We start from the raw sequence: 26,701 nt of genomic DNA, 5'->3' as shown, positions 1-26,701 counted from the left end.
CTGCTGTATGTATCGTGTGTCTGCAGACTCTATTCACCCATTGCACACGATAACACGTTACGTAGTTTAGTCAGCCAACCAACATATTTTGTTCATTTAAAATCCGGCAGTCATCGACTTGGTTGTAAAAGTGTTCCAACAGGCGAAACACTATAGACTCCTATATTTATGTCAATTGTTCTGCTCATTGAAAATACTATCACTGTCTTCTTAAGACTCATTTGTATTTATGTAAACTGGGCATGGGGTCATTGCATATACTCAAATGCATCACAGAATATAGACTGTGTGTGTGTGTGAATAATACTACTTTTCTATTCCCTTGTGTACAGAGTGGGAGTGCAGCAGGAAAACCCAGTGACGCTACTGGTCCCTCATCATCTACAGTTGTGACACAGACACTCCAGCAAGCATTTAATAGACAGGCTGCTTATGCACCCACATCAAAAAAAATACCCAAAACCTCACTGCAGCCCTTTCATATTACATTGCAAAGGACATGATGCCATTTCAAGTTGTTGAGAGGCCTGGCTTTGTCAGGCTGATGAAGGTTGCCGTGCCTCACTACAAAGTGCCATCACGAACATTATTTTCCAAGACTGAAATCCCAAACCTGTACAACCAGGTTAAAGCTGATGTTGGAAAAAGTTTGGCTCAAAGCACATGGTTTGCTGCAACTACTGACCTCTGGACCAGTGAAAGCAGGGGTGGTCAACCCTACATCAGCTTCACTATCCATTACCTCATCCCAGACTGGCAAATGGAATCATGTGGAAACACAGTTCTTCCCAGAAGATCACAACAGTATTTTTTGAGAATATGCTGGAAGAGTGGGGGGGTCAACAAGAAAGACCTGGTCTGCATAACCGTAGACAACGCAACAAACATGACCAAGGCTTTTGAAGAGTTCCCAGATATGTGGCTTGGGTGCTTTGGCCATCATTTGAACCTGGCCATCTCAAAAGGCTCTGATAATTAAGAGAGGTGACACAGCAGTCAAGGCCTGCCGTCATCTGGTTCAAGGCTTCTCACGGAGCTGGAAGAGAAGGAGAGAACTGAGAGAAAAGCAAGCTGCTCTCAACATACCACAGAAGGCTCTGATCCATGATGTGGTGACCCGATGGTGGATCTACAGTCGTGGCCAAATGTTTTGAGAATGACACAAATATTAATTTCCAAAGTTTGCTGCTTCAGTGTCTTTAGATATTTTTGTCAGATGTTACTATGGAATACTAAAGTATAATTACAAGCATTTCATGAGTGTCAAAGGCTTTTATTGACAATTACATGAAGTTGATGCAGAGTCAATATTTGCAGTGTTGACCCTTCTTTTTCAAGACCTCTGCAATCCACCATGGCATGCTGTCAATTAACTTCTGGGCCACATCCTGACTGATGGCAGTCCATTGTTGCATAATCAATGCTTGGAGTTTGTGGGTTTTTGTTTGTCCACCCGCCTCTTGAGGATGGACCACAAGTTCTCAATGGAATTAAGGTCTGGGGAGTTTCCTGGCCATGGACCCAAAATATTGATGTTTTGTTCCCCGAGCCACTTAGTTATCACTTTGCCTTATGGCAAGGTGCTCCATCATGCTGGAAAAGGCATTGTTCGTCACCAAACTCTTCCTGGACGGTTGGGAGAAGTTACTCTCGGAGGATGTGTTGGTACCATTCTTTATTCATGGCTGTGTTCTTAGGCAAAGTGTGAGTGAGCCCACTCCCTTGGCTGAGAAGCAACCCCACACATGAATGGTCTCAGGATGCTTTACTGCTGGCGTGACACAGGACTGATGGTAGCCCAGTCCTCAGCAGTCCAATCCCTGTACCTTTTGCAGAATATCAGCCTGTCCCTGATGTTTTTCCTGGAGAGAAGTGGCTTCTTTGCTGCCCTTCTTGACACCAGGCCATCCTCCAAAAGTCTTCGCCTCACTGTGCGTGCAAATGCACTCACACCTGCCTGCTGCCATTCCTGAGCAAGCTCTGCCCTGGTGGTGCCCCGATCCCACAGCTGAATCAACTTTAGGAGACGCTCCTGGCGCTTGCAGGACTTTCTTGGGCGCCCTGAAGCCTTCTTCACAACAATTGAACCGCTCTCCTTGAAGTTCTTGATGATCCGATAAATGGTTGATTTCGGTGCAATCTTACTGGCAGCAATATCCTTGCCTGCGAAGCCCTTTTTGTGCAAAGCAATGATGACGGCACATTTTTCCTTGCAGGTAACCATGATTGACAGAGGAAAAACAATGATTCCAAGCACCACCCTCCTTTTGAAGCTTCCAGTCTGTTATTCGAACTCAATCAGCATGACAGAGTGATCTCCAGCCTTGTCCTCGTCAACACTCACACCTGTGTTAACGAGAGAATCACTGACATGATGTCAGTTGGTCCTTTTGTGGCAGGGCTGAAATTCAGTGGAAATGTTTTTGGGGGATTCAGTTCATTTGCATGGCAAAGAGGGACTTTTAAATGCAATTAATTGCAATTCATCTGATCACTCTTCATAACATTCTGGAGTATATCAAATTGCATTCATACAAACTGAGGCAGCAGACTTTGTGAAAATTAATATTTGTGCCATTCAAAACTTTTGGCCACGTCTGTACACACAAGATGCTTGAGCGTTTCCTCAGCCAACAGCAGCCAGTCTGTGCGACCCTGGCTGGAGAAAGAGGAATATGGCATCTGATGCCCAAGGATGCCGACATAAGTGTCATGGAGCAACTGTGCCAGCAAGTGCCATGCACCTGCCTCAGAGGCACGAGTGAAACTGTCAGCCATCAAGCCTGTCCTGGACCACATCACCCATGAAGTTCTGGTGGAAAAGGATATGGATCCATCCCAGACCAAGGAGATGAAAAGGGTAATGATAGAATACCTTAACAACAGATACACAAAGAAGGCAAAGAGAGTCACGCACATGGCTTGTTTCATTGACCCCCGCTTCAAAAGGATATTTTTAGATGAGGCTGCAAAAGTTGACACTGACAGCTGTGTCCAGGAGGCCTTGAAGCTGGCAGCTGCACCACCAACACCCCAACACGATATCGGAGGGGAAAGGCCTGGCTGGGTTGCTGAGAAAGATTACCTCAACAAGGCAGCAGAGAGGTGAAGAGGGTCAGATTCCGACCACCCCAGAAGACAGAGTGAAAGAAGAGATCAAGGTCTACCTGTCTCTAGCACCCATTCCAGCAGAAGAGGATCCACTGGTGTGGTGGAGGGGCCATGCACCAGAGCTGCCTCACCTTGCCAGGGTTGCCAGGAAGCTTTTGTGGAGCCCAGCAACCAGTGTGCCATCAGAGAGTGTTCAGTGCCAGCGGGCACATCGTCTCCTCGCAGATCACTACTTAAACCGGGCAAAGTAAATATGCGGACATTTTTACATTTCAATCTCAAGTGAACAAAGATGCACTTTGAAGGAGAGAACGGACATACAATCAGGTCTGTTCATTTGATTTGTTAACATATTTTGTGTTATTTTAATGTCAACACCTGCACATTGGATGTGTTTACATATGGTTGTATTGTTCTTACATGCACATTGGATGTGTTTACATATGGTTGTATTGTTCTTACATGCACATTGGATGTGTTTACATATGGTTGTATTGTTCTTACATGCACATTGGATGTGTTTACATATGGTTGTATTGTTCTTACATGCACATTGTGTTGCTTTTATATGCACATTTGATTCACTTAAGGTTGTGTTCATTAAAACCTGCACAAGGGAAACTTTTACCTCTCATGGCCACATGGTGCCATCTTTAATGTTCATGTTAATATTTTAATGTTTATGCACACAAAAAGTGCATAGTGCTGCTCATTTTATTTGTTTGTTGGTTTTCAATATAAAACTTGGTGAAATGATTTCAGTGTGTCAGTACTTTTTGAACATTAACAGCACATGTTAACAATACCGCGAAAATACTGATAACCTTGATCATTTTGGTCACTATAATCATGCTATGAAATTTTCATACCGTTTCATCTCTAAGAGTAGGCTAAGTCTACCTCCATATTTATTGAAAAAGGCTACGGCAAATAGGGATAGGTAAGTCATTTGGCATGTCGCCCGGCTGTGCACTGCCAGTCTTGTTCAAACAGGTTAAGCTATCATCTGTAAAAAATCTAAATATATAAAAGCTATCGTCTGCCACCTCATGATGTCATTGGCATCGATGATGTCTGTCAAACACAATTGATTTCTGATTACATCGTAATATCGCCCAACCCTACAAGACGCCAGAGTTATTTCTTGGCAAGAGCTCTTAAACTATACAATAAACACTATCACTAACAACACTGATATACAGACTTCTTGGTATGACTAGAGCTGTTACGGTGACCATATTACAGCCACACTGGCAGTCAGGAGTCATGACCGCAGTCACATTCCACATGAAGTTTAGGCAAGGTAACTAAGCTTCTCAAAAACTGTCATCTGATGCAGTTGATGGCCATTAGTAGCTTAACCTGTCTAGGATGAGGGTGCCGCTAGCGGCACTCCCCCCCCACCCCCACTGAAAAACCAGTGCCGCGAAATTCAAAACAAATATTTTTTTTTAAATATTTAACTTTCACACATTAAAGTCCAATACAGCTAATGAAAGACACAGATCTTGTGAATCCAGCCAACATGTCCGATTTTTAAAATGTTTTACAGGGAAGACACAATATGTAAAGATGTACATCTATTACCTAAAAACACATTAGCATAATCCACCATCTTTTATTTGTCCACCAACACCAGTAGCTATCACCAATTCGGCTAAACTAAGATATTTATAGCCCCTAACCAAGAAAAAAACTCATCAGATGACAGTCTGATAACATATTTATGGTATGGGATAGGTTTTGTTAGAAAAAAGTGCATATTTCAGGTAGATGGCATAGGTTACAATTGCACCCACCGTCACAAATGGACAAGAAAAACTACATAGAGCAACGTGTTTACCTACTTACTAATCATCAAACATTTCGTAAAAATACACAGCATACACTAATCGAAAGACACAGATCCTGTGAATACAGACAATATTTCAGATTTTCTAAGTGTCTTACAGCGAAAACACAATAAATCGTTATATTAGCATAGCACATAGCACATAGCAGCCCAGCATTGATTCTAGCCAAAGTGAGCGATAATGTCAACATCGCCAAAATATATTAATTTTTTCACTAACCTTCTCAGAATTCTTCAGATGACACTCCTGTAACATCATATTACACAATCCATATAGAGTTTGATCGAAAATGTTTATATTTAGCCACCAAAATCATGGTTAGACAATGTGAAATGTAGCCCAGCTGGTGAGAAAATGTCCGTGCGCTATATTAGACAGTGATCTACTCTTATACATAAATACTCATAAACGTGACTAAAAAGTATAGGGTGGACAGGGATTGATAGACAATTTAATTCTTAATACAATCGCGGAATTACATTTTTTTAATTATCCTTACTTTTCAATACAGTTTGCGCCAAGCGAAGCTACGTCAAAAAACATGGCGTCCTAAGCCACTAACATTTTTCGACAGAAACACGATTTATCATAATAAAAATGTCCTACTTTGAGCTGTTCTTCCATCAGTATCTTGGGCAAAGGATCCTTTCTTGGGTCTAATCGTCTTTTGGTGGAAAGCTGTCCTCTTGCCATGTGGAAATGCCAACTGCGTTCGGGATGAACTGGAAGCGTGCCCAGCAATTCACAGCGTTTCAGAAATAAATGTCCCAAAATCGCACTAAACGGATATAAATTGCTATAAAACGCTTTAAATTAACTACCTTATGATGTTTTTAACTCCCATAACGAGTAGAAACATGACCAGAGTAATATTACTCCCTCCACTAATGCTTGGAACAAGTGCGGGTCGATGTCCTCCAGGCGCATTACGCAGCAAGAAAAGAGTTCCTAGCTACAGGGTTTTTTAATTTGTAGTGCCTGTGAACGCGCAATCGACCCCATTCAAATCGTCATCACGTAAAGGCATCCAGGGGAAGACGTAAGCAGTGTCCGTATACTCATAGCAATAACTGCGGCCTTTTAACTGACTCCAGATCAGGGGCCAAAATTTCTGAAATCTGACTCCATGTCAGGGAAATTGCTGTAGAATGACTTCTGTTCCACTTAGAGACAAAATTTCAACTCCTATAGAAACTATAGACTGTTTTCTATCCAATAATAATAATAATATGCATATTGTACGATCAAGAATTTTGTGGGAAGCCGTTTCAAAAATTACACGATTAGCATAAATAGTGACAACAGCGCCCCCATCCTCAACAGGTTAATAACCTGTTTGGGATAGGGGTCAGCATTTTCACGTTTGGATGACAAGCGTGCCCAGAGTAAACTGCCTGGTACTCAGGCCCAGTTGCTAATATATGCATAGTATTAGTAGATTTGGATAGAAAACACTCTGGCGTTTCTGAAACTGTTTGAATGATGTCTGTGAGTATAACACAACTCATATGGCAGGCAAAAACCTGAGAAAATATCCAACCAGGAAGTAGGAAATCTAAGGTTTGTAGTTTTTTTTTTATTCGTTTTTTTTTATTCCCTTTTCTCCCCAATTTTCGTGGTATCCAATCGCTAGTAATTACTATCTTGTCTCGTCGCTACAACTCCCGTACGGGCTCGGGAGAGACGAAGGTCGAAAGCCACGCGTCCTCCGAAGCACAACCCAACCAAGCCGCACTGCTTCTTAACACAGCGCGCCTCCAACCCGGAAGCCAGCCGCACCAATGTGTCGGAGGAAACACCGTGCACCTGGCCCTCTTGGTTAGCGCGCACTGCGCCCGGCCCGCCACAGGAGTCGCTGGAGCGCGATGAGACAAGGATATCCCTACCGGCCAAACCCTCCCTAACCCGGACGACGCTAGCCCAATTGAGAGACAGAGCCCGGGCGCGAACCCAGAGGCTCTGGTGGCGCAGCTAGCACTGCGATGCAGTGCCGTAGACCACTGCGCCACCCGGGAGGCCCTGGTTTGTAGTTTTTTAACTCATCGCCTATCGAATATACAGTGTCTATGGGGTCATATTGCACTTCCTAAGGCTTCCACTAGATGTCAACAGTCTTTAGAACCTTGTTTGATGCTTCTACTGTGAAGGAGGGGGAAATGGGAGCTGAATGAGTCAGAGGTCTGCCAGAGTGGCATGAGCTGACCACGCGCGTTCACGTGAGAGCGATCTGCGTTCCATTGCAATTCTAAAGACAAAGGAATTCTCCGGTTGGAACATTATTGAAGATTTATGTTAAAAACATACTAAAGATTGATTCTATACATCGTTTGACATGTTTCTACGGACTGTAACGGAACTTTTTTACTTTTCGTCTGGACCTAGTGATCGTGCGTCATGAATTTGGATTTGTGAACTCAAGGCGCGAACAACAAGGAGGTATTTGGACATAAATGGACTTTATCGAACTAACCAAACATTTGTGGAACTGGGATTCCTGGGAGTGCATTCTGATGAAGATCATCAAAGGTAAGTTAATATTTATAATGATATTTCTGACTTCTGTTGATTACGCAACATGGAGGGTATATGTTTGGCTTGTTTTGGTTTCTGAGCGCCGTACTCAGATTATTGCATGGTTTGCTTTTTCCGAAAAGCTTTTTTGAAATCTGACAAAGCGGTTGCATTAAGGAGAAGTATATCTATAATTCTGTGCATAATACTTGTATCTTTTATCAAAGTTTATTATGAGTATTTCTGTTTATTGATGTGGCTCTATGCAAATTCACGGGATGTTTTGGAGGCAAAGCCAAATGTAAACTGAGGTTTTTGGATATAAATATGAACTTGATCGAACAAAACATACATGTATTGTGTAACATGTTGTCCCGGGAGTGTCATCTGATGAAGAATATCAAAGGTTAGTGATTAATTTTATCTCCATTTCTGCTTTTTGTGACTCCTCTCTTTGGTTGGAAAATGGCTGTATGCTTTCTGTGACTAGTTGCTAACCTAACATAATGATATGTTGTGCTTTCGCCGAAAAGCCATTTTGAAATCGGACACTGTGGTTGGATTAACGAGAAGTTTATCTTTAAAATGGTTTCTAATACTTGTATGTTTGAGAAGTTTGAATTATGAGATTTCTATTGATTGAATTTGGAGCCCTGCAATTTCATTGGCTGTTGGCGAGGGGTTCCGTTCCCAGACAGGTTTTAACAAACTTGCTAACCACCAGTCGCTAACAGCCTGGTACTCAGCATTCTATTGGTCGGTACTCAGCATTCTATTGGTCGGTACTCAGCACCTCTAATCACACTGACATCAATGCAAATGCATCCGAACATCACACAGCATGGTACATGCCCATGGGACGCAATATAGATCCACAATACCACAAGGAAACACCATATGCAGACAGACAGAAACATTACCCTGCAGAGTATACACATCTCAAACATGATGACACACACACACACCTCTGGCCAGGGCCTTGCTTACCTTGCTAGCTGCGGTGACGGCAGCAGTAGCAGCCAAGTTCAGACCTCTCTTCCCAAACCTCATCATAGTCTCATAACTACGGTCTTTAGCCTGGGTGATGTACTCATCGATCTCCTACAGGACAGAAGAGGGTGGAGAAACATACTGTATGAGTCAATGCATCTAAACAGTTGAATTTGAAGGCTGACAGAGAGCTGGATGTTATTGTGACCTCTAACCTTCTCCTTGTTGGACAGGGTAAGACGTTACCTTCTCCTTGTTGGACAGGGTTAGACATTACTATTAGGGATGCACGATATATCGGTAAGTATATCGGAATCGGACGATATTAACTAAAAATGACAGCATCAGCCCGACGTCTAGTTTAACGCCGATGTGCAAAACCGATGTCAAAGGTGACGTGCATACCTATATAACGTAGGTAGATGTCGTAATGACGCCATGAAAAATACAGCGCTACACAGCATTCCTAACCTAGCCCACAATGTCATGTCTGCTGTGTGGATCTATTTTGATGTTTCAAAGGAAGATAACAAAAAGGCCATACGCAACATTTGTACTGCTATCATTTCCAGAGGGGGAGAAAGTGAAATCTTTCAATACCACAAACCTAATTACTCATTTGAAAGTGCATCACCCCCAGACGTTCAGCGACTACTGAGAATAAAATCAGAAAAACTAAGAGCACACTTCCAACAACTAAACAAGTTCATGTCGACTAGTCATTTGAAAGAGTAGGAACATTTCAGCAAGACAACTCAAAAGCGAAATCCATTAACGCCAAGATAATTGAATTCATTGCCCTTGACAATCAACCGTTCTCTGTCGTGGATGATGTTGGCTTTCACCAACTGGTGGAGCACCTCGAGCCCCAGTACACACTACCAAGTAGGTGCTATTTTTCAGATGTTGCCCTACCAGAGTTACAGTATTGTTGAAACTCACATCCATGAGCTCAGGGATGCAAACTGGTGAGGGTCCAAAAAGTTTACTTTTTTGTTGTTGCAAAAATCCCTCCTAGGGGGAAATGCAGGTTAACTAATTAAACAAAAGAATATGATCTAAATGATCAGTCTCTGTGTGTAAAATAAAAAGTGGTTTATGTGAACTTAACTCACAGCTAAACAAATGTAAAGAAAGCAATCCAATGTTATTTGTTGTCTAGACTTTACTGCAAATGACACTCAAGCCCTGAGAAAAAACAATGCACTAATATTGCAGTGAGCCATGACAGCCTTTATAATAGAATGCTTGTGACCACACACATCTAAATATTGCACTTGGGGAAAAAACATGTCAAGTAGAAATAGAATGAAACAAACAGGCATTCTATTTTTGCTCTATTATAGTGGCCCCTATAGTAGACATCGATCAAGTGCAAAGGCTACATGTGTGCAAAAATAACATACACTGAGTAAAAAATTTAATAATCCCCCTCACTCACACGTGTTACTGTCAAGTTCTACACGTGTTACTGTCAAGTTCTACACAACAAAAGCAATATCTTTGGGCTACACTGAATTGTACACTTTCTGACTGAGGACATGTGTTCTACAATGTGCCAGCAGAGCATGATAACCTTTGATAACCTCTTTCAGGCAGAGAGTACACCTTGCATTACCCTTTTTATCCACTGTATTGAAGTGAGAAAGAGAGAAAGTGTGTGGTGTTCCTTTCACCTAGTAGTGGCATCCAGCTTACGCCAGGCCCAGCTCCAGCTTCACTTGTTTAACAAGCAACGTCTCATTTTCACCTAATTCTCTCATTCTGAAAACGTACCACATACTGTAAAGGGAAAACATTTTGTCCACAGATAGTAGTTAGTTTGTTAGCATGCCAAACAGATTGCCAGGGTCCAGTAAGCAACTAACACGTTATAACTTGAGGAACGGCAAGGAGTCGTATAACGTTACCAGTTAATATTATAGCGAATTGGTTAGGTTACTAGCGTTAGTTTTCCCACTTTGATCAGAAAAGTTGGCTAATGTTGCTGAACATTTCTCTGGCTAGCAAACGGATCATTCGATCCAGCTAGCAAGACACTTAACAATAGTAACAATACTTGTTCCACCACACTTTCTCCCTCACCTCAAACGTTCCAAATGCCAGTTGTTTTTGGTTACAGCTCATTAAGTACCTTCTCAACCTCGTCTCCATGGTCCGGCTTCTCACCTACCTCTTGGTTATCGTTCAGGGGACGTGATGCTGTAAGTTAACTGGTAAACTGCCTTTCAACTCTACCCTGTCTTTCCAGAGCACACACTGATGCTGTAACTGGCCAATTTCTTCTCTCTTCAGTCGCGTGCTGCATTCTGTTATGTGAACGATTGGCTGAGCCTTGGATACAGCCAGTATTGCTCCAAACGCATAGCACTAGTTCGCATACAGACAGTAGTGATCCAAATCCCCCACCCAAACTTTTCTCATCGCATCTACACAAATCACGTAGGTCACCTATTTTGGATTCAAAACGGTGAATTTTGCCAAAAAGTTACTGGTTTGCATCCCTGATGAGCCATTAGCTTCACGACTGACATTTGGACCAGCGATATCAGCCCTATGAGCATGCGGAGTCTGACAGCACAGTGGGTCGACGAGGATTTCGTACTGAGGAAAGCCGTATTACATGCTCATGAATATGCTGGTTGTCATACCGTGGCTACCATTTCAATGGCATTTGAAAACATGTTTGAAACATGAACACACTCCTAGCTCCATTCAAACAACTGACTCAAGAAATAAGCTCTTCAACTGCGCCTGCAGCAGACGTGATACCCGCTGTCATGGCATTGAAACTCCTGCTCAACAAAACTGCCGACATAGACCGTGGGGTTAAAACTTGCAAAAGTACTTGAGGCTGTGAACAAGGGATTCGGGTGGCATTCTCTCTGAGCCTCTTTACTGTACCTGCTCAATGCTAGGTACAAGGACCCCTACTTCGATGCAGACAAGAAACAGGGCTAATGTGAAGTGTTACAGACACAGCTGAACAAGATGAAAATGGACACAGTGACAGTGCCCACCGAGGAAGAGAGGCCACGGACAGACAGAGCTGAAACTTCACTGCTTGACATGTATGATGAAATCCTGGTTGAGAACTGAACAAATGAACAACGAAACAGCACAGCAAGTGAAAGAAATAGGTTTTGATTATGTTTTACTGGTGATGGGGACATACATAAATGCCAACAAAATAACTTTTTGGACAGTGTGTATTTCAACTATTTCACTGTACTAGAATGCTTAAAAGGCTGCTACAAATTGTAATAATCTATTGGTATCGGGGTTTTTTGGCAAGGAAAATATCGGTATCGGCCAAAAATGTCATATCGGTGCATCCCTAGTTGCCTTCTCCTTATTGGACAGGGTTAGACGTTACCTTCTCCTTATTGGACAGGGTGGGGTGGACAAACTTGCGGTAGAGCACACTGGAGCCCTTAGTGTACGGAGACAGGAGCCAGATCACAAAGGCTATCTTCAGCTCAAAGTAGAAAGGAAACCTGCATGAACAACCACACCAAAAGGAGAGTTAATAGACAGAAAAGAAGAATGGATGTGGGCTACAATTTTACTGAAACAATATCATTATTTTCTCTTTCAGGCATTAAAGGGTTTACCAAGTGTTTGCTCTGATATCCTGGTACTTTTCTGAAGGCAATACACCACGACAAATGTAGACAATCAAATCGAAGTTGATTTAAATATAATCATTCCTCGTGAGCACAACATGTTAAATAATTAACAGCTTTTCAACCAAAATAGGTAATTTCAATGTACAGTACCAGTCAAAAGTGAACACACCTACTCATTCAAGGGTTTCTCTTTTTTTGTATTCTTTTCTACTTTGTAGAATAATAGTGAAGACATGAAATAAAACTAATGAAATAACACATGGAATCATGTAGTAACCAAAAAAAAAAGTGTTAAACATATCAAATTGAGAACCTTCAAAGTATCCACCCTTTGCCTTGATGACAGCTTTGCACACGCTTGGCATTCTTTCAACCAGCTTCATTAGGTTGTCACCTGGAATGCATCTCAATTAACAGGTGTGCCTTGTTAAAAGTACATTTGTGGAATTTATTTCCTTAATATGTGAGAGCCAATTAGTTGTGTTGTGACAAGGTATGGGTGGTATACAGAAGATAGCCCTATTTGGTAAAAGACCAATTCCATATTATGGCAAGAAAAGCTCAAATAAGCAAAGAGAAACGACAGTCCATCATTACTTTAAGACATGAAGGTGAGTCAATCTGGAAAATTTCCAGAACTTTGAAAGTTTATTCAAGTACAGTAGCAAAACCATCAAGCGGTATGATGAAACTGGCTCTCATGAGGACCGCCACAGGAAAGGATGATCCAGAGTTACCTCTGCTGCAGAGGATAAGTTCATTAGAGTTATCAGCCTCAGAAATTGCAGCCCAAATAAATGCTTCAGAGTTCAAATAATAGACATCTCAACATCAACTGTTCAGAGGAGACTGTGAAATCAGGCCTTCGTGGTCAAATTGCTGCTAAGAAACCACTACTAAAGGACACCAATATGAAGAAGAGACTTACTTGGGCCAAGAAACCCAAGCAATGGACATTAGACTGGTGGAAATCGGTCCTTTGGTCTGATGAGTTCAAATGTGAGATTTTTGGTTCCAACTGCCATGTCTTTGTGAGATGCAGAGTAGCTGAACGGATGATCTCCACATGTGCGGTTCCCACCGTTAAGCATGGAGATGGAGCTGTGATGGTGTTTAGCTGGTGACACTGTCAGTGATTTATTTATAATTCAAGGCACACTTAACCAGCATGGCCATCCCATCTGGTATGCGCTTAATGAGATTATAATTAGTTTTTCAACAGGACAATGACCCAAAACACACCTCCAGGCTGTGTAAGGGCTATATGACCAAGGAGAGTGATGGAGTGATGCATCAGATGACCTGGCCTCCACAATCACCCTACCTCAACCCAAGTGAGATGGTTTGGAGTTGGACTGTAGAGTGAAGGAAAAGCAGCCAACAAATGCTCAGGATATGTGGGAACTCCTTCAAGACTGTTGGAAAAGCATTCCTCATCAAGCTGGTTGAGAGAATGCAAAGAGTGTGCAAAGCTGTCATCAATGACAAGGGTGACTACTTTGAAGAATCTCAAAATATAAAATCTATTTTGATTTGTTGAACACATTTTGGTAACTACATGATTCCATGTGTTATTTCATAGTTTTGATGTCTTCACTATTATTCTACAATGTAGACAATACAACAACAAAAATTAAACCCTTGAATGAGTAGGTGTGTCCAAACTTTTGACTGGTACTGTAAATATACACTACATGACCAAAGGTTCGTCGAAACAGGGCCTCCCAAGTGGTGCAGTGGTGTTGCAATGCAGCTAGCTGTGCCACTAGAGATCGTGGTTCGAATCCAGGCTCTGTCGCAGCCGGCCCCGACCAGGAAATCCATGGGGCGCCGCACAATTGGTCCAGCGTCCTCCAGGTTAGGCGGAGGGTTTGGCCGGCAGGGATGTTCTTGTCCCACCGTGCACTAGCAACTCCTGTGGGGGGCCGGGCGTAATGCACGCTGACACGGTCGCCCGGTGTATAGTGTTTCCCCCGACACATTGGTGCGGCTGGCTTCCGGGTTAAGTGAGCAGTGTGTCAAGAAGCAGTGCGGCTTGGTTGGGTTTTGGAGGACGCACAGCTCTCGACCTTTGCCTCTCCCGAATCCGTATGGGAGTTGCAGCGATGGGACAAGATTGTAACTACCATTTGGATACCATGAAATTGGGGAGAATAAGGGGTATATTTTTTTTTTTACATACATATATATACATATATATATACACTGCTCAAAAAAATAAAGGGAACACTTAAACAACACAATGTAACTCCAAGTCAATCACACTTCTGTGAAATCAAACTGTCCACTTAGGAAGCAACACTGATTGACAATAAATTTCACATGCTGTTGTGCAAATGGAATAGACAAAAGGTGGAAATTATAGGCAATTAGTAAGACACCCCCAAAAAAGGAATGGTTCTGCAGGTGGTGACCACACACCACTTCTCAGCTCCTATGCTTCCTGGCTGATGTTTTGGTCACTTTTGAATGCTGGCGGTGCTTTCACTCTAGTGGTAGCATGAGACGGAGTCTACAACCCACACAAGTGGCTCAGGTAGTGCAGCTCATCCAGGATGGCACATCAATGCGAGCTGTGGCAAAAAGGTTTGCTGTGTCTGTCAGCGTAGTGTCCAGAGCATGGAGGCGCTACCAGGAGACAGGCCAGTACATCAGGAGACGTGGAGGAGGCCGTAGGAGGGCAACAACCCAGCAGCAGGACCGCTACCTCCGCCTTTGTGCAAGGAGGATTAGGAGGAGCACTGCCAGAACCCTGCAAAATGACCTCCAGCAGGCCACAAATGTGCATGTGTCTGCTCAAACGGTCAGAAACAGACTCCATGAGGGTGGTATGAGGGCCCAACGTCCACAGGTGGGGGTTGTGCTTACAGCCCAACACCGTGCAGGACGTTTGGCATTTGCCAGAGAACACCAAGATTGGCAAATTCGCCACTGGCGCCCTGTGCTCTTCACAGATGAAAGCAGGTTCACACTGAGCACATGTGACAGACGTGACAGAGTCTGGAGACGCCGTGGAGAACGTTCTGCTGCCTGCAACATCCTCCAGCATGACCGGTTTGGCGGTGGGTCAGTCATGGTGTGGGGTGGCATTTCTTTGGGGGGCCGCACAGCCCTCCATGTGCTCACCAGAGGTAGCCTGACTGCCATTAGGTACCAAGATGAGATCCTCAGACCCCTTGTGAGACCATATGCTGGTGCGGTTGGCCCTGGGTTCCTCCTAATGCAAGACAATGCTAGACCTCAAGTGGCTGGAGTGTGTCAGCAGTTCCTGCAAGAGGAAGGCATTGATGCTATGAACTGGCCCGCCCGTTCCCCAGACCTGAATCCAATTGAGCACATCTGGGACATCATGTCTCGCTCCATCCACCAACGCCACATTGCACCACAGACTGTCCAGGAGTTGGCGGATGCTTTAGTCCAGGTCTGGGAGGAGATCCCTCAGGAGACCATCCGCCACCTCATCAGGAGCATGCCCAGGCGTTGTAGGGAGGTCATACAGGCACGTGGAGGCCACACACACTACTGAGCATCATTTTGACTTGTTTTAAGGACATTACATCAAAGTTGGATCAGCCTGTAGTGTGGTTTTCCACTTTAATTTTGAGTGTGACTCCAAATCCAGACCTCCATGGGTTGATAAATTTGATTTCCATTGATAATGTGTGATTTTGTTGTCAGCACATTCAACTATGTAAAGAAAGAAAAAAGTATTTAATAAGAATATTTCATTCATTCAGATCTAGGATGTGTTATTTTAGTGTTCCCTTTATTTTTTTGAGAAGTGTATATATAAAATTAGGTTCATCGAACATCCCATTCTAAAATCGTGGGCATTAATATGGAGTTGGTCCCCCTTTTGCTGCTATAACAGCCTCCACTCTTCTGTGAAGGCTGTCCACTAGATGTTGGAACATTGCTGCAGGGACTTGCTTCCATTCAGCCACAAGAGCATTAGTGAGGTTGGGTACTGACATTGGGCAATTAGGCCTTACTCGCAGTCGGCGTTCCAATTCATCACAAAGGTGTTCGATGGGGTTGAGGTCAGGGCTCTGTGCAGGTCAGTCAAGTTATTCCACATCGCTCTCGACAAACCATTTCTGTATGGACCTCGCACGGGGCCATTGTCATGCTGAAACAGGAAAGTGCCTTCCCAAAACGGTTGCCACGAAGTTGGAAGCACAGAATCATCTAGAATGTCATTGTATGCTGTAGCATTAAGATTTCCCTTCACTGGAACTAAGGGGCCTAGCCCGAACCATGAAAAACAGCCCCAGGCCATTACTCCTCCTCCACCAATCTTAACAGTTAGCACTTTGCATGCGGGCAGATAGCATTCTCCTGGCATCCGCCAACCCCAGATTCATCCGTCGGACTGCCAGATGGTGAAGCGTGATTCATCACTCCAGAGAATGGGTTTCCACTGCTCCCGAGTCCAATGGTGGCGAGCTTTACACCACTCCAGCCGACACTTGGCATTGCGCATGGTGATCTTAGGCTTGTGTGTGGCTGCTCGGCCATGGAAACCCATTTCATGAAGTTCCCGACGAACAGATCTTGTGCTGATGTTGCTTCCAGAGGCAGTTTGGAAATCAGTGGTGAGTGTTGGCATTTTTTACACGCTATGCGCTTCAGCACTCGGCAGTCCCGTTCTGTGAGCTTGTGTGGCCTACCACTTCGCGGCTGAGCCGGTGTTGCTCCTAGACATTTCCATTTCACAATAACAGCACTTACAGTTGACCGGGGCAGCTTCAGCAGCTCTAATTTGACAAACTGACTTATAAGGTGGCATCTGATGACAGTGCCACATTGAAAGTCACTGAGGTCTTCAGTACTGCCAATGTTTGTCTATGGAGATTGCATGGCTGTGTGCTCGATTTTATACACCTGTCAGCAACGGGTGTGGCTGAAATAGCCGAAACCACTCATTTGAAGGGCTGTCCACTTTATGCCATGTAGTGTATATTGTTTTTCATATGGATGGTCCTAGGGGCTATTGTTCTAAATGGCTGTAGGGCAGTGGTCAGAGATGACCCACGTCACTCACCAGGACATGAACAAGTCTGTGAGGGTCTCCACCGTCGTGAATAACGCAAACACTATCCAGTACATCATCCATTTCACCTGGACACACACAGGATATAGATGGGAGAGAGCATCACATATAGACCAAAGCATAGCCTACAGTAAGCAGTCACTGCCAAACAAAGGACGGAGAGTGTATGAACAACTACTGCAATACAAATAGTAAGATGTGGATGAATCCTAAAATGTCACACTGACAGAGTGAAAACATCTCATCTAAATATATCGGCATATGAAAAATATAAAGCTCTAAACCCAGCTAGGGAATGCATTGAATAGGCTGAGAGGATGAGTCACACTTTAATGTCATACAGCGCATTCCGAAAGTATTCAGACCTTTTCCACATTTTGTTACGTTACAGCCTTATTCTAAAATGGATTAAATGTTTATTTTTCGTCATCAATCTACACACAATACCCCATAATGACAAAGCAAAAACAGATTTTTAGAATGTTAAATTAAAATATATTTACATAAGTACTCAGACCCTTTACTCGGTACTTTGTTGAAGCACCTTTGGCAGCGATTACAGCCTTGAGTCTTCTTGGGTATGACGCTACAAGCTTTGCACACCCGTATTTGGAGGTTCTCTTTTTTTTCTCTGCAAATCCTCTCAAGCTCTGTCAGGTTGGATGGGGAGCGTCGCTGCACAGCTATTTTCAAGTCTCGATCGGGTTCAAGTCCGGGCTCTGGCTGGACCACTCAAGGACATTCAGAGACTTGTCCCAAAGCCACTCCTGCATTGTCTTTGATGTGTGCTTAGGATCGTTGACCTGTTGGAAGGTGAACCTTCACCCCAGTCTGAGGTACTGAGCACCCTGGACCAAGTTTTCATCAAGGATCTCTTTGTACTTTGCTCCGTTCATCTTTCCATCGATCCTGACTAGGGTTGCACATGTTGGGGAATATTCAGAGGTGGAAACATTCCATGGGAATATATGCAAATTAATATTAATACCATTTAAATGTAGATGTTTTTTGTATTGGATATACTTACAATATCATATGGACACAAAAACATAAACTTTCCCCTTATAAGTAGACAATTGCAAATGATTAAATCTTTCCAATATAAATTTTAAAAACAATTTAGTTACGAATTTAACTTTAATTAAATGAGTTGACTCATCACATGGGATGATTTCACTGAACAACAAAAAGGGAATATTGAATGATCCCCAATGATCCATCGCATCTCCCAAAAGTGTTTTCAACATACATCTGTAAAATGAAAGAAACTAAAGCTTTGGTTGTCTTCCTCTCAGACTTCCATGTCTTCTCCCTGGACCTCCTCAATGTCCACCTCTTGAACATCAGACTCTGAAGCCTCATCTTCACTGTCACTTTCCAACCTTGTTGAGGATGGCTCGTTGTCAGGCTCAAAAAGCCTCAAATTTGCCCAGATGGCCACCAATTTTTTAACCCTTGCATTGGTCAGCCTGTTGCGTGCTTTGGTGTGTGTGTTCCCAAACAAGGATCAGTTGCACTCTGAGGCGGCTGATGGTGGGATTTGGAGGATGATGGAGGCAACAGGGCCTCAGATCCACAAAGTTCCTTCCACCAGGTGGCTGATGAGATATGTTGGCAAGACTGCCATATTGCATCTCCATCCCAAAGCCCTTGCTTGGAAGTGTACTTCGCAAGACTGCCAAGAATCTTTCCCTCATCCAGGCCGAGGTGGCGAGGCGCGGTACTGATGACACCATAGGCCTTGTTGATCTCTGCACCAGACAGGATGCTCTTGCCGGCATACTTGGGGTCCAACATGTACGCTGTGGTGTGTATGGGCTTCAGGCTTTTTGATGTATTTCAGAACTGCAGCTTCCTCTGCTTGGCGCAACAGGGCAGTACGGATTTCTTCTCTTTACCTGCAAGCAGTGTCTGAACATCAGGCAGGATGGCATTGCCTCTCTCAATCCGTGCAATGGCTGCTGCTATAGGTTTCAGAAGTTTCAGGCTGCTTACCACCCTCTCCCAAAATACATCATCCAGGAGGATGACAGCACCACCCCAACGGTTGTTGCTGGGCCGCTTTAATGTGGTGCTCTTATTCTTCTCACTTTGCTTGGTGAGGTTGATTGCTGCCATTACTTGATGGCCCTTCACATACCCAACCATTTCCTTGGCTCTCTTGTAGAGTGTATCCATTGTTTTCAGTGCCATGATGTCCTTGAGGAGCAGATTCAATGCATGACCAGCACAGCCAATGGGTGTGATGTGAGGGTAGGACTCCTCCACTTTAGACCAGCAGCCTTCATGTTCGCAGCATGGTCTGTAACCGGCGCAAATACCTTCTGTGGTCCAAGGTCATTGATGACTGCCTTCAGCTCATCTGCAATGTAGAGACCGGTGTGTCTGTTGTTCCTTGTGTCTGTGCTCTTGTAAAATACTGGTTGAGGGGTGGCGTTGATGTAGTTGCCTACAAACATTCGACCACCCATCAGAGATGATTGCAATACAGTCTGCTTTCTCTATGATTTTCTTGACCTTCACTTGAACTCTTTTGAACTCTGCATCCAGCAAATGAGAAGATAAAGCATGTCTGGTTGGAGGGGTGTATGCTGGGTGAAGAACATTCAGAAATCTCTTCCAATACACATTGCCTGTGAGCATCAGAGGTGAACCAGTTGCATACACAGCTCAAGCATTTCTCTGACTATGTTCCTCCATTGAGTCCAAAAACTTCTGATTCCAGGAGGACCATGAGCTGCTGCTATCGATAAGGTGTGTGATTCATCATATTCACCTCGAATAGAAGTAGAGGGACTTTTCCTGTAAAGAATAGAAACAAGAGTAAAAAATACAATTCCATGTACAGATAAATAGTTAAGCAGTTAGATTAAACAACTCCTTTGTAAGATAAATGTTTTAAAATGAAACGTATGGAAACAGGTGAATTAACACTCAGTTAGCAGGCTCAAGCAAGCTAAAACCGACATGGTAGCAAAAACTAACTAGCAGAAATTGTTAACAAGTTAGAAACGATTTAAACACACTTTGCTGTAGGCTACGATTTACTAGTTAAACAAAAAATCATGCATGTCATACAAAATATATTCACCACACCCAGTATTGTAATCAAAACTTACCAGAAAGCATGTAGTCCTTGGCTCAGACAGTGTAGTAGTGTGGGCTCAATAGCATCTCATTAGTGTGCAAGATCTTGAGAGCTGTACATGTGATGGAAGAATGCACTGTGCATGCAAAGGGTTACAATTCCATTGAATTGTGGATAGTTTAACCAAAATATGCCACAAGACCTAGAATTGCCTTATGTGTATCCCACAAAAAAGGTTCACTGTTTTATAAGCTCGCGAAACTTTTTTGATGAATTTAAGCAAAATTTCCCATGGAAAATTTCCGACCCTTTGCAACCCTAATCCTGAGGAGTGGCTTCCGTCTAGCCACTCTGCCATAAAGGCCTGATTGGTGGAGTGCTGAAGAGATGGTTGTCCTTCTGGAAGGTTCTCCCATCTCCACAGAAGAACTCTGGAGCTCTGTCAGAGTGACCATCGGGTTCTTGGTCACCTCCCAAACCAAGGCCCTTCTCCGCTGATTGTACAGTTTTGCCGGGCGGCCAGCTCTAAAAAGAGTCTTGGTGGTTCCAAACTTCTTCCATTTATGAATGATGGAGGCGACTGTGTTCTTGGGGACCTTCAATGCTGCAGACATTTTTTGGTACCCTTCCCCAGATCTGTGCCTCGACACAATCCTGTCTCGGAGCTCTACAGACAATTCCTTTGAGCTTATGGCTTGGTTTCTGCTCTGACATACACTGTCAACTGTTGGACCTTATATAGACAGTTGTGTGCCTTTCCAAATCATGTCCAATCAATTGAATTTACCACCGGTGAACTCCAATCAAGTTTTAGAAACATCAAGGATAATCAGTGGAAACAGGAGGCACCTAAGCTCAATTTCGAGTCTCATAGCAAAGGGTCTGAATACTTATGTTTTTTATACATTTGCAAACATTTCTAAAAACCTGTTTTCACTTTGTCATTATGGGGTATTGTGTGTAGATTGATGAGGAAATGTTTTTATTTAATCTATTTTAGAATAAGGCTGTAACGTAACAAAATGTGGTTAAAGTCAAGGGGTTTGAATACTTTCTGAATGTACTGTAGGTACACAGCACAGGTCAAATGTGTGATGTTAAATAAATAGCTATTTCTACTGTTAAATCATTACAGAAAAGAGAAAAGGATAGGGAGGGGAAAAATTCCTCTGCATCTCTTCTACCTCTTGATCCATCCCTTCCTCTCTCTGTCTGCATGTGCCCCAGCTCAAATATTGAGGGGGGGGGGTTCCATAGCAACCAGAGGGAGAAGGCTCAGGAGACGAGAGAGCTTGGCAGAGCTAGGCAGAAGGCCAGAACACAGAGTTCCACTCCTCCTCTACCTCCCCTCCTCTTTCTCATCCCTCTGCTCCCTAACAGGAATGAGGTAAGCTGGGAGGCTCCCATTTTAAACAGATACTGTTTAAACGTGTTTAAACTGCTCTCTCATCCTCAGAAACAATGGAAACTGGCTGCAGCGCATTGGAGGGTGAAAGCCATTTTAAAACCATAACTTTGTCCATTGTATTATCTCAATATGAATATATGAAATAACTACAAGATACTTAAAATATTTTGCCTTTCACTGAAGATGTTGTAAAGACATACTAATACACTGCAACAATAGAGGTATAGTATTCAAGTACAAAACTCACATATTCCTTCACATTCTTTGTCTTGACGGCCTTGTATGAGGAGTAGGCCGGGTAGAGGGTCCCGAAGGCCAGGCTGAAGAAAGAGGAGTCAGAGAGGAATGAGTCAGAGGCTAGGGGTTAAGGTACAGTAAACAACATCACCCAGGCAACATGACCTCAGGGTAGTAACACTGACCAAATGTTTCCCTCTGTTTCAATATGTATCCAGTAAAATGTGGCCTAACACCTGACTCCAGTCTAAAACCCATGATCTCCCAGAGTCAACATAAATAGGTTGCTTTGAGGGAAAGTAGGCCATATTCTGGGCAGTTCTCAAAATATCACTTTAGGTTAGCCTAGTTAGGGCACCTGACCCGCTCTATTGCAATAACAGATGGTTACATTTAGACAAAGGGCAGTGGTTTGTTGGAACAAATAATCAGTTCAGGAAGCAGAAGATTGGAAAAGAATGGAAAACGCTTCTGCTACTGATAGATGGACCAATCACACAAGGATAACGGCAGGCCACCGTTTGTGAATCTGTCTTTAACACACATGGTAATAAAATCCACAGCCACACACACACATCGCACTCTGTCCTGTCAGCCCGGCTGCATGGCGATTACTGCTGATGTGACAGGAAACTGAATGCTGAGGGAGGGGAGAGCTGGGAGGACCACACCTGCTACCTTTCTGCCCATCTGCCACACACCCATGTGAAGGCTATGGGCATTTCTACCACTCTAGGTTCATGTATTCCACCTTTCTGTCCACATTTTCTCACCTCTCGGGCTTAGTCTGTGGAAATATTTCCCGCTATGGGTTTCCCTTGTTCTATCTGTGAGTTTCTCGTGTGCAGAGTCTGTGCGTCTGTCTGGGTCTTTGTCTGTCTGTGATTTGCCCAGTCATGCTGCCAGGGCTGCTTTGCTCTACTCTGCGCTGTAGCTGTCCAGTAAGAGGAGACGCGTGGCAGGCCAGAGGCAAGGTTCAGACTCCCACAGCAGGCGCCCAATGTCTCTCTCTCTTACTCCCAGACTCCTCTCTGCGCTGTCCCATATCTCAACTCCATACTGTTCAATGCACTCAAGGAGACACAGAAGAAATGGCTACCAAGCACTGAGCAGGCTCAGATTCTTCTGTGATTAGACCTATCGACTGTAATTATACACCCCGATTAAGTGGAAATGAATAGCCATCCTGTTGTTGGGCACTTTGGCTTGTAGTGTCCAATTTAGTTTTTACAAGCCCAGCAACACAGAGTTTATGCTAACATATATACCGAATGAGTATGACAATGACTTTCATACTAGTACACAAAGATAAAGACAGGGTTGGCCAATCCCTGGGATAAGCATCATCATGTTTACAGGACCATTCAATCATGTTTGTTTGGTCTCTAACACATGATTACCTGCCACACAATGAGCCTTAAACCCTCTACACTAAAGTAACAGTTGGCTCAGATGTTATTGGTTACGTAACCCAATGCAAAATCAGCTACATCAATGACATCTATTCAGCACAACCTGTGCATTTAAAAAAATAGCATGCAGGCTCCGCTCTTTACATCTGAGATTTAGGTAACTATAAAACTATTAAAGTTGCGGCTCTCATTCTATGCCAAGATGACAATTGCTACTGATGACATGAAAACAAAACATTGTTTGACAGATAAACTGCCCACACAAATCCTACCACCTGAATACAACACTGACTAACAAAAACAAAGAGCTGATAACAGCAAGATATATTCTGGGGGTTTGTAGGGTAATGACTCTGTGTGTATGACTCAACTGTATAAACAGCTGTTGACTCTAATCTAGCTGTCAGGGTACAGGTAGGCCTATCCTAACTGGCTCATTACAACATCAAATTACATCTGTGCCTCCCTCTTGGGTCTCACCCCTTATCAAACAGCACCCTTGTCGACACGTTTCATAAATAACATCATGAGAATCAGGCAAATTCTTGACGTTATCGGTCCAGGTGACACTCAGTGGGAATGAAAGCGCTTCAATGATTCCTCTGGATGTCAGTGGCATGCTAGCAATGCAGTTTCTGCCTTATGTTTTGATGATCATCACGCAAACCTTACTAAAAATACACTATCCACCATGCGTGATTAGCAATATTCAAGACTAGATCATTTTGTTTTACTGACTTAGAATAACAACCACTATATGAATTGACAAATTGGCTTCATTCGATGGCATAAGCAAGCTTGTTAGTTAGCTAATTAATTCCACCTTCACTTGGCTAGCAGCGTTATCATGTGAGCTAACTACCTAGCTAGCCAACGTTCGCACTGATAACGGTGTTGCTCTTTGCCTACAAAACGTTCTTTGGGAAACACCAGTGGTCAACATGCCCATTTCAGCACCATGGGCTATAAACCAACAACGACAATTCAATTGCAAGCAAATTAGCAGGTTCGCTGTCATTCTGGCTATCAAGATAACTGGCCGCGCACGATCTGGGCACAAGCCATGGCAGCAGTAGTTCGTATATGCAGCTGTAGAAAGCGATGTGGTCTGGCAAGAGCGAATACAACAAAATGACGCTGCCGAGTCCATACTCACACTACCATCCTGGAGATAATCCACGACACCATCTTGATTGTAGTGAGCTGTTCCTTATTCTCGGAAATCTAACTAGCTAGCTACCCCCCATTCCTCTGCCAACGACCGTGTTGTTGTGATGCGAGTGCCTGCTGCTGTTCTGAAGTCCTATATTTTACTGACAGGTAGCTAGGCTACTGTGTGGTGATGTGCAGCTCGCGAACGATTCGTTCTTTTTGAACGACTCTTTTTACTGACTTGAGTCATAATTCAATTTTCTGAGTGACTCGTTCATTTTAGTCGTTTATTTGACCTACTGGCCGCAATGAATTCTAGCAGGATTAATACACGCACCAATCAACTGTCTATCACGCAGCAGACAGCATAGAAAATAAAAATACATGTTTAGAACTGATAATTGACCCATAGTGCAATAATGAATGCAAGTAATTTGTTATGATGTAGAACCTAAACATACTCTGCTCACCAAACTCCAATTTAAGAACGAATCGTTTGGGGTGCTGGAGTTCACGAACGATATTGTGATTATCATCAAGGCAGTCAAGCAATGCATTCTGCCAAGAGTCGTCCGGTTGCGGCCACAACTAGACCTCGTTTCAAATGTATCAAGAAAACATCGTATTTGTGTGTCTAGTAATCAACAAATGTTCATTGTTTAAAGAACGCTTTTTAAAGTCTCAGTCACATGACAGCTGCAATAAGCCCTTGGGTGAAACGAGAGGCTTTTAGAATCATGACTATTTCAAGTTTTCAGTTCATTGTTCGCGGGTAGGCGGTCCTGCGTGCTCTGGGCATTACTGACTCAAATTAACGATTATTTTGACTGAACGAGTTGAAATGATCAGAGTCATTAAAAAGAGCCGAACTTCCCATTACTACTATTGTGATTTTGAATCCGCTGTATTCAAATCACTGGAATTCCTCTTTCTCTTAACGGGGCACGTCCACCCTGTTTTGTCTACCCCGCAGAGAAGGCAACTGGTTACTGCCACAATTCAATTGGTCCTATAACTAGGAGTTTAATTAATTCGTGTAGCTATGCAGACAAGACCAAAAGGCTCTGTATAGTGAAATGTCAGATGCACTGATGTCCCAGACAGTGCTTGATACTGTGTGTAGGCACCAATGATATATATTAACCCTGGGATGCTGAAGTTTTGTATTGGCCACTGAGAGGCATTAAAGCCATGGGTCGGCCATATTGGCAGTCACCAGTAGGAGAAGTCCTCCATGGAGCCCAACAGTGGAGGTGTCATAATATCTATAAAACCTATCGGTCAATCAGGGAAATGGTTCCAATCGTTTTTCCATTATTCATTTTTGCCATAGGGGATTTTAGAAACACTTAAAATAAGGTCTGTGTTTCGTGTAGGCTTACTCTGGTGTGATGTTTAGATAACCATGTAAATCGCTCTCAGACAAGGTGACTATCAATATTCAAATCTATTTACTCTCAGATTTTGAAAATGCTAATTAGCATCAAAGTAGGTATCATGCAAAACTACAAATCCCTGCAAGCCCCTGGAAACCTTCATCTCTTGCTGACAACTTTGCTAACAGATATTGTGTCAATTTAAAACGTGCACAAGGTTCACAGAATTGTCAATTTAAAGAATGTAGCCAATTTATTCATTACTACATTTAGTTAACATTAGATAGTTAATCCAGAGCACAGGCGGCTGGTGGCACCTTAATTGGGGATGACAGGCTCATAGTAATGTCTGGAATGGAATAAATGGAATGGTATCCAACACATCAAACAAATGGTTTCCATGTTTGATGCCATTCCATTTACTCCATTCCAGCCATTATTATGAGCCATCCTCCCCTCAGTAGCTTCCTGTGATCCAGAAATTCTTACATTTATCTTGATTCAGAAGTCTCATCCAGATCATCATAGCATGTGTAGTTCTTTATCATAGCCACATTAACGTTTCATTTTTGGGGAGGCTAAATACAGACAAATATATTGATGAAAGTCACCTTGTCCTTGAGAGATTTACACGTTTATCAAAACGTCACACCAGGGTAAGCCTACACAAAACACAGCTCTTATTTTACATATTTCTAAAATCCCCTATGGGAAAAACGATTGGAACCATTTCCCTGTTTGACCGCTAGGGTACTCTGCTGTGGTACTCTAGGAATAAATGGAATTTTACAGTATTTCAATTAAATGCTTCAAGAACAAAATTACATGTATATATTTTTTGCTGTGGTGGAGACAGTAATATTAGTAATATTAAAAATATA

At 43.1% G+C, this 26,701-nt stretch overlaps 1 protein-coding gene across 1 annotated transcript in view; it reads right to left on the bottom strand.

The window, feature by feature from the left end:
• LOC129827834 (receptor expression-enhancing protein 2-like) overlaps positions 1–25,056 on the bottom strand; it is a 36,019-nt gene extending 10,963 nt beyond the window's left edge. Inside the window, exons 1-5 of the mRNA XM_055889059.1 lie at positions 24,449–25,056; positions 21,891–21,963; positions 17,139–17,215; positions 11,842–11,962; positions 8,463–8,576 (exon numbers count right to left, since the gene is read on the bottom strand). Of these exons, the coding sequence (XP_055745034.1) occupies positions 8,463–8,576; positions 11,842–11,962; positions 17,139–17,215; positions 21,891–21,963; positions 24,449–24,480 (417 nt within the window). The 5' untranslated portion in view covers positions 24,481–25,056. The remainder of the gene's footprint in view (positions 1–8,462; positions 8,577–11,841; positions 11,963–17,138; positions 17,216–21,890; positions 21,964–24,448) is intronic.
• Between the last annotated feature and the right edge of the window lie 1,645 nt (positions 25,057–26,701).

This window comes from Salvelinus fontinalis, chromosome 29 (genome assembly GCF_029448725.1).
Source record: "Salvelinus fontinalis isolate EN_2023a chromosome 29, ASM2944872v1, whole genome shotgun sequence".
In the NCBI taxonomy this organism is placed as follows: Eukaryota; Metazoa; Chordata; class Actinopteri; order Salmoniformes; family Salmonidae; genus Salvelinus; species Salvelinus fontinalis.
This window is presented reverse-complemented; position numbering and strand designations above follow the sequence as displayed.